The 7,294-nt window shown below is 33.9% G+C and overlaps 1 protein-coding gene across 1 annotated transcript; it reads right to left on the bottom strand.

Moving 5' to 3' along the window:
• Positions 1–1,610: 1,610 nt before the first annotated feature.
• LOC149803928 (plexin A3-like) lies at positions 1,611–6,424 on the bottom strand. Its single transcript, XM_089954010.1, has 3 exons — positions 5,321–6,424; positions 3,193–3,375; positions 1,611–1,760 (listed from the first exon to the last, which is right to left on the bottom strand). The coding sequence occupies exons 1-3, from the start codon at positions 6,422–6,424 to the stop codon at positions 1,611–1,613; spliced, it is 1,437 nt and encodes a 478-aa protein (XP_089810136.1).
• Positions 6,425–7,294: the final 870 nt, after the last annotated feature.

The raw sequence follows: 7,294 nt of genomic DNA, 5'->3' as shown, positions 1-7,294 counted from the left end.
TATCCAGAGCACAGAGGAGGTCATAAACTACTCTTAGAGGTGAATTTTCAGTTCTATGGTGAGGGCAATATGCAGATTATATATTGCAAAAAGGACTGTTTGAATTCAGATGAGATACAAGTTGGGATAGAAGATATAAAACATTGACCTTGCTCTTATATTTAAAAGCAACATTTGTAATGGTTTGGTCTAAAATTCTTCAAAATCACAAGAATTAATCTAGAGTACTGTCCGAGTCAATCTGGTATAATGATGCTACCATACTTGATTATGGTAATTCAAGTACTGTCTGAGTCAATCTGGTATAATGATATTATCAGGACTGATTATGATAATGCAAATTAGATCCATGCTGGGATAGAATAGCTTCTCCTGAGATTTTTTAAATGAATGAGAAGTTAGAAACAGGGTGGTGGTTCTTTAAATCGTTAGCGTCAAGTGTCAGTTTTTTAACAGGATTTACAATAGGGGGTTTTGAAAAATGATGACAATTTCCTAGATGAGAGAGAAGTATTGATAGCAGCAGTTAGTGAGGGCAATTTTGAATCTTAGCACTTAAACATCAGTGATGTCAGAGTCTGATTGAGTTCACATGACCTCGGGGCACTCTTTATTACACGGATTTGGGATGCTCTTCATCGCAATGCCAAGATATAAAAATATTTTTCCGGTCGAGAGACTGACCTTGTTATTCAGTGCTGTCACTAGAACTTCCCTTCTCCCCTCCACGGGGATAAAAAGTAAGTTTCCCAAAATGATTTGTGCATTTAATTATACTTCGGTTTGTCCCAGCATTTGAAGTGATTAGTATATTACATATACAAATCATTATTCCCTAAAGAATCATGAGAGCCATTCATGCATCTAATTGAGCTGCTTTAGCCTAGTGCATGAAGTGCTTAGAATATTATATATACTAATCATATATATGATTTTAAAAACAGTGCACTAGGAAACACATATGTCTTTTAGGCTCAATGTTACGCAATAACTCAGTAGAGACAGATCCAAATGCTGATAAAAGTTGCTGTGTAAACCTGAACACTCCTGCCCCAATTAAAGAACGCCCTCATTGAATATATCATGAAAGTATTACTAAAACTTGAAATTGTAAAGAGTTGTTAAAACAAATCCATTTCCAACAAAAACAAAACAATGAAGATCCCTTCCCTTGGCCCCGAAACGAGTAATCATTCTATTTCCGTCTACTAAAAAAATATATGTGCACCTGTTGGAAAACAATAACTCTTGTGGAATATTAGCTAAGAATTCTGAAGTATAAATCCTTCATAAAAATATCACGTCTTGAGTACCTTCAGATACATTTTAGTATGAATCATATATTCCTGGTGGGACTGGAATGGAGCAGAAATAATCAATTATCGAGTCTTACAGATAGAAATATTCCAATACTAGTTTATCTCTACATTACTTTCATATTCTTCACACCCACCTCTCTTCTAAATACACCCAGTACGATACATTGCACCATTTGTCCTTTCTTCAATACAGCTATGGATCTAACTGTGATGTAATGTTGGTATAATAATATAACGATGACAACGCTAATAATATACAGTACATGTGACCTGATTCGAATTCATAACTGTTCAAACTGACATGATGATTAAGAAATTACCAGAAACTAATGTGTCAGAAACGGCATTATTTATAACAAAGCGTGCAATGATATTGCCAGTTGCACCACTTGATGTGCAGTCTTGAGAAACGATTATTACTGCCAAAATCGACGCCAGTACCTACATTTATAATATACAAAGCAAATTTGATGTCATTGTTATATGAAAGAAAACTACCTTGGGATTTATTAATTTCAATCAGTATGATAATTTTCTGCACTTGATCCAGAACTCAAAATTTTATATTTGTGATTGTATATTATACCGACCAACAGTCCGCAGGAAGTATTTGACGGAATGTAAAAAATTAATTTACAGATGTCAGTTGATCGACATACATATTACGGGTGGAAAACGTTATTTTATTGCGAAACGAAAAAACAATATAAAATCTGTAAAAAATGAAAGTCTACATTTTCGTCCTTTTAGAACGTACTTTGAGTCTGATTTTAGACAAGCACTAAAATAAAAAAAGAATTCATAAGAAGTAGTGGAAGTGAAAAAGAAACCCAAAAGAGTAACTTCCGATAATCGGTTCATAGATTTTAAAATCGGGTATTCATGTTTCCAAGTTACTGTATTGACAGCTGATTTGTTGTGAATCTAGCCCAAAACTATGATCATAAGATGTATGTGCTGTCATATACAACAATGTTTTACCTTATACACATTAAAACGCATGAGTAGATTTGCCATAACCTTGGCACTTGTTCTTTGACTTTTGGACATATAAAACAGTACCAAGATCAGTCCATCCACAAGTTCTTTAAACGTCGATGATGCAAGACGTATGCAATGTTGCTAACAAGAAAAGACTCTTTCTCAGAGGGGCAAAGTAGTATATTATATGGGAATCATGGCTCAATTTTTTTACACCATTTTGTATGTAAATGATAGCATGTGCACTAATTTGCCAAAAATGTTGTTTAAAGCAACATTTTACAAATATGTTTCACTTATTTGACCAATTTTTTTTTAAAAATGCACTCTACTTTCGTTACTTTCATATATTGATGCTACAAATGAACACCAAAAGCTAGACGATTTTGTAACAATTTTCAACCAAATGTTTTACTTTTTAACCCTCTAAAATAAACCCCACTCTTTCTGTTCCTTTTGTGATAAAAGAAACATTAGTTTTAACTTGTTTTAAAAATGGTAAAAAGGGAGTAAGTTTATATGATAACACAAAAAAGGTAAATATGGAACATGAGTTATATATGGATGGAAGAGAACAATTTATGATGAAAAATGATTTTTAAAACTAGTATTTAATTGGTTTCTTCCAATATATAACATGAAACGGAAAATATTGTGAAATATGAGGAAAGATGTTATAATATTAATAGATTTGAGTGGAAAATGCTTTATAAATGTTTTGTGTTGAATTTTATGTTTAATCGACCCAACAACGTAGAAAATGCCACCCACTCACATATCCTGCCCACTCCTAACGCACTTCCACTTGAAGAGCAAGGATTTCGATATACATTTTGTTGAACAACAAACTGTAAATCAGAACTCAAATAAAGGTCGACCTCATTTTCCATACCTTGATAATATGTCCCTTGACAGTCCCAACAAAGGCAATAGTATTCTGAAATTCCGTAGTGACTGCCACCGAGGACACTGTGGTATTGAATGTAATGGCTGCATCTGCTAGTATGGGTTTCAATCCATCAATGGGGGTGTTGATGTGATATGTTCCACAGTAGTCATCGTTGATATGTAAATACTGAAATAATACCTATTATTGATTAGTGATATGTTAATAGTTTTATCAGAAAAAGTTACATCCTGCTACAATTAAACGTGTCACCACATCAGGCGTTTTTAAGTAACCCATGAAAGATATAACAACATTAAACCTACAAAGCAATAGGTTAAATAGGTCATTCTTCAAAGTTTGATCTAGGAGTCAGGGATATGGTCCAATGGTCCGGTGATATTGTTAAAGGGTCTAGATCAGGTCATTTTTTAAGGTTAAATCTAGGTCTCAGGCATATGGCCCCGTTATATTTTTAAAGGGTCTAGATCAGGTCATTTTTTAAGGTTAAATCTAGGAGTCAGGCATATGGCCCCGTAATATTTTTAAAGGGTCTAGATCAGGTCGTCTTTTAAGGTTAAATCTAGGAGCATGCATATGGCCCCGTGATATTTTTTAAGGGTCCAGATCAGGTTTGCAGGCACCACAAGTTTTACTAGTGACTAGTTTGTAACCTTAAAAATATGTTTTCTTATTCTAATAATTTCTCTATATCAATGCTATAATATTAAATATAAAAAGATTAACTTGGGAATTGATTTTTTCATCCAAGTCAAGTATGTATCTGCTTTGTCCCAACAGTCAATTAATGGAACTATCCTCCATTTGATTTCAGACAAGATCAGATGTTTATGATGGCTTGTGAAAGATAGGTTTAATGTGCATACCTAAGAGGTTTTTCTAGTTGACTTAAAGTTACATAGAAAGCTTCGCTGTTGTGAAAATACTGATGTCATTGTTGATTTGTTCTATTGACTTAGTCAAACAGCTTTGAATAGTAATCTAAACCGTCTAGTAAAGCAAACATATGATGATGTGCAAATGAAAACCACTTCATGAACATCGATATATAGTGTGATAAGTTTACAATCATATATCTTTGATTGGACTACCGTATCCTGTATGAGACAATTTACACATTTTCATTTTGACAAGGTTCTCATCATATTTATTTACCAAACGGTCATTCATCCAGCTCTCATAGTGACATGTTCTCACCATGGTTGTAATCAAATTTTGAATCGTGTACTTCCCTTAGTGACAATGTTCTCACCATTGTTATTACGAAAAGATCAATAATTCAGCTCAGATGGTTTACCAAACTTTCAATCATTCAGTTCCAGCCGTGGATTGTTTGAGGAGAGGGAAGCAAATAAGGACAATTTCTACCGGATAATAATTTATTATAATTTGGTCCAATGTACGCAATAGAGAAAAATGTCACTACCATGTTCGCGAAACACCTCGTCGGAAGATATCTGCATATGGTGAAATGGTTATCATTTATCACTGTGTTACATATAGTCAGTACCACGGATGAATGCAACCCATCTAACTGACCCTAGCTCCAGTCAGTGATTTCTATTATTCAAACGCTCATCCACATAATGTATGTTATGGGCACAGAGCTGAGTTCAGAACAAATATCATAATGGTTGATTCGTTAATAATGATTCCTTTCACACTATGCATTATGGACAAGTCTTTGTATTTGTGCATGCCATAAATTACATTTTTGTGACATTAATGCAAAAATGTATCCTAGATCACATTCTGATTACAAGATATGTTTTAATAATAATAATAATAATAATACTAATAATAATAATAATAATAATAATAATAATAATAATATTACTACTACTACTTCTACAACTAATAATAATAATAATAATAATAATAATAATAATAATAATAACCTCGTATGATGTATTTGTAAGAAGTTACACTAGATAAATCATTTTATTATTTTAAATCTAACACTGACTTGTGGAGTTCTCAAACGTCTTTCCAGTGTGTGAAGTGTTCATGAAGATAACGTGATTACCCATGCAGACTTATAAACATGTGTAGAATTATTTGACTTTAATATTATCTCACATGGTACAGCTATCAGGAAGAAAAACATACTTACATTTTTCTTGCAAGGGGCTGGTGAGATAACATGAGAAGGTCCGGTATTTCCTATTCCATCAAAACACTCATTTATGTTCTCTGTAAATATCGTCCGAACGGTTCTCAATGGATAAACACAAAGTGCGGAGTCATTTCCAGGAATGGCTGTGTTTAGATTTCCAATACTGCATACTACATACAGAACATCCTCATGTTTACTAATGCCCATATCCTTGGCAAGGCGTGATCCTGCCTTAGCAACATAAGCTGCCTGGACGAGATTGTACAGGGTTCCATTGTGCATGCATTTAAGCTGCACTTCTGCATATGAATAGTAATGTTTATCTGAATGACAGACACGAATCAACTTGGAAATGTATGACTCTCTCCACAGGTTCTGCTTCTGAACAGTAACAAAGTAACTAAATTTCTCAGAACTAAAGCCATAGATGTAATACACTGGAAATGTATCCCAATGCGTCACCAGAATGCTTTTGGATGAGCTTGTACTATTACCTGCGTAAACCAAATCAAACGTTTCTAAATTGCGACTAGCTATTGCAGGGACCAAATAACGTGATTTTGACTGTCCAGCATTGATTCTAGAGGCAGCGACATAAAAAACATCTGACTGGGAGATAAGATTTGGCGGTCCTGGTGCAATAAATGCTACTGTGGTGCTTGCGGCATTATTTGGTACAACTGGAACGCAAATATCTGGATTCTTGGACTCGAGGCCATTTAGACTGTACCTTTCACAGATGCCATGATATAGGCTTGAACATGCAATTAGTTTCTTATTATTGTAATCTATTAGCAAGGCCTTATTGTAAGCATTCATTGTTTCTTTGTGTTGATCACAAGATGCAGTAATATTATGTGGCTGACAGTTTTGACAGTCGTTTTTCGGACCTGTTGTTGCATTCTTTTTCAAGTTCAGTGTGAATGAAAGCTGATAAAGCTTGTTCATTGCACCTATGTAAATATTTCCTGTTTTCACGTTCTGTACCATATGACTAAATGCTCCTTCGGTTGAATTAATCCCGAACTGGCGGACTATATTAAGTTTTGACCATGTTGTCGTGACAATGCTTCCTATAAACAGTACCAAACTCAGCCTCATCTTGAATGTGCTGCCTTCCAATTGTTTCTGTTACTAAAATCCTTCAAAATGAAAGAGATGGATGTGACACTGATTGATTGGAAATATATAATTCTTCGATAACTTTAGTGGAAAAATGAAGATAGGTGTTATTTTAAAGGACAGTGCTTATATAAAATTGTTCGGTAAACATCTAACGTCTGAAACGATACAATAGATAAGTGAAAAGATGCTGTAATAAATACTTTGTAATACACAAAGTAAAATACATATCATCAGTTGACACGGCCATCATGGATAATAAGACATATCTAACAATAATTCAAGGTAGAGCATAAGTTTAACCCATATTCACTGGTGACGACAGTACTATATGTAAGTATCTGAACATTTAATGTAAAACTTTTTCTTCCTTGACTATCGTTTGTTCTCAGTTGTGTTATAAATAGTAAATAAGCACAGGCATTATAAGATACATGAATGTATGAAAATATAGCAGACATTTTCCATATTATAGCTAGCTGGCCGTGTAAGAAAGTACATGATGCATATAGTTTCACTACCACGTACGTCTTTTAACAGGAACCATGTAATTATGCAGGGCTGTATAGTAAGAGTGCATTAGAATATTCCAGTGTCAAAATGGCAACACAAGCTACGGAATATCGGTACATTTGTAATTAAATTATATGGGTCATTTTCATGATTGTAATTTACATTCTTGATGTTAACGTAAATTTCTAGTTCATGTCACATGCTTTAAATATGACGGGACTGAACGACTTTGATCTTTGATCAAATTTCAAGGTCTGGAACTGAACAATGTGCATACGTAAATGTATTAACGGATTCATCGTGATCATGGCAACTGATTTTGGACAAAACTGTAAA

Source organism: Sinohyriopsis cumingii, chromosome 3, assembly GCF_028554795.1.
Source record: "Sinohyriopsis cumingii isolate HCF-2022 chromosome 3, ASM2855479v2, whole genome shotgun sequence".
In the NCBI taxonomy this organism is placed as follows: domain Eukaryota; kingdom Metazoa; phylum Mollusca; class Bivalvia; order Unionida; family Unionidae; genus Sinohyriopsis; species Sinohyriopsis cumingii.
The sequence above is the reverse complement of the archived record's forward strand: the minus strand, read 5'-3'. Positions and strand labels throughout refer to the sequence as shown.

What these genes read in the sequence shown, in the direction of transcription:
- LOC149803928 (XM_089954010.1), bottom strand. Translation starts at nt 6,424, where the DNA reads ATGAGGCTGAGTTTGGTACTGTTTATAGGAAGCATTGTCACGACAACA. An exon ending in CAGCCCCTTGCAAGAAAAAT is followed by an intron (nt 3,376 to 5,320) that starts GTAAGTATGTTT and finishes GTATTATTTCAG; the next exon opens with TATTTACATATCAACGATGA. An exon ending in TCAAGGGACATATTATCAAG is followed by an intron (nt 1,761 to 3,192) that starts GTATGGAAAATG and finishes TTATAAATGTAG; the next exon opens with GTACTGGCGTCGATTTTGGC.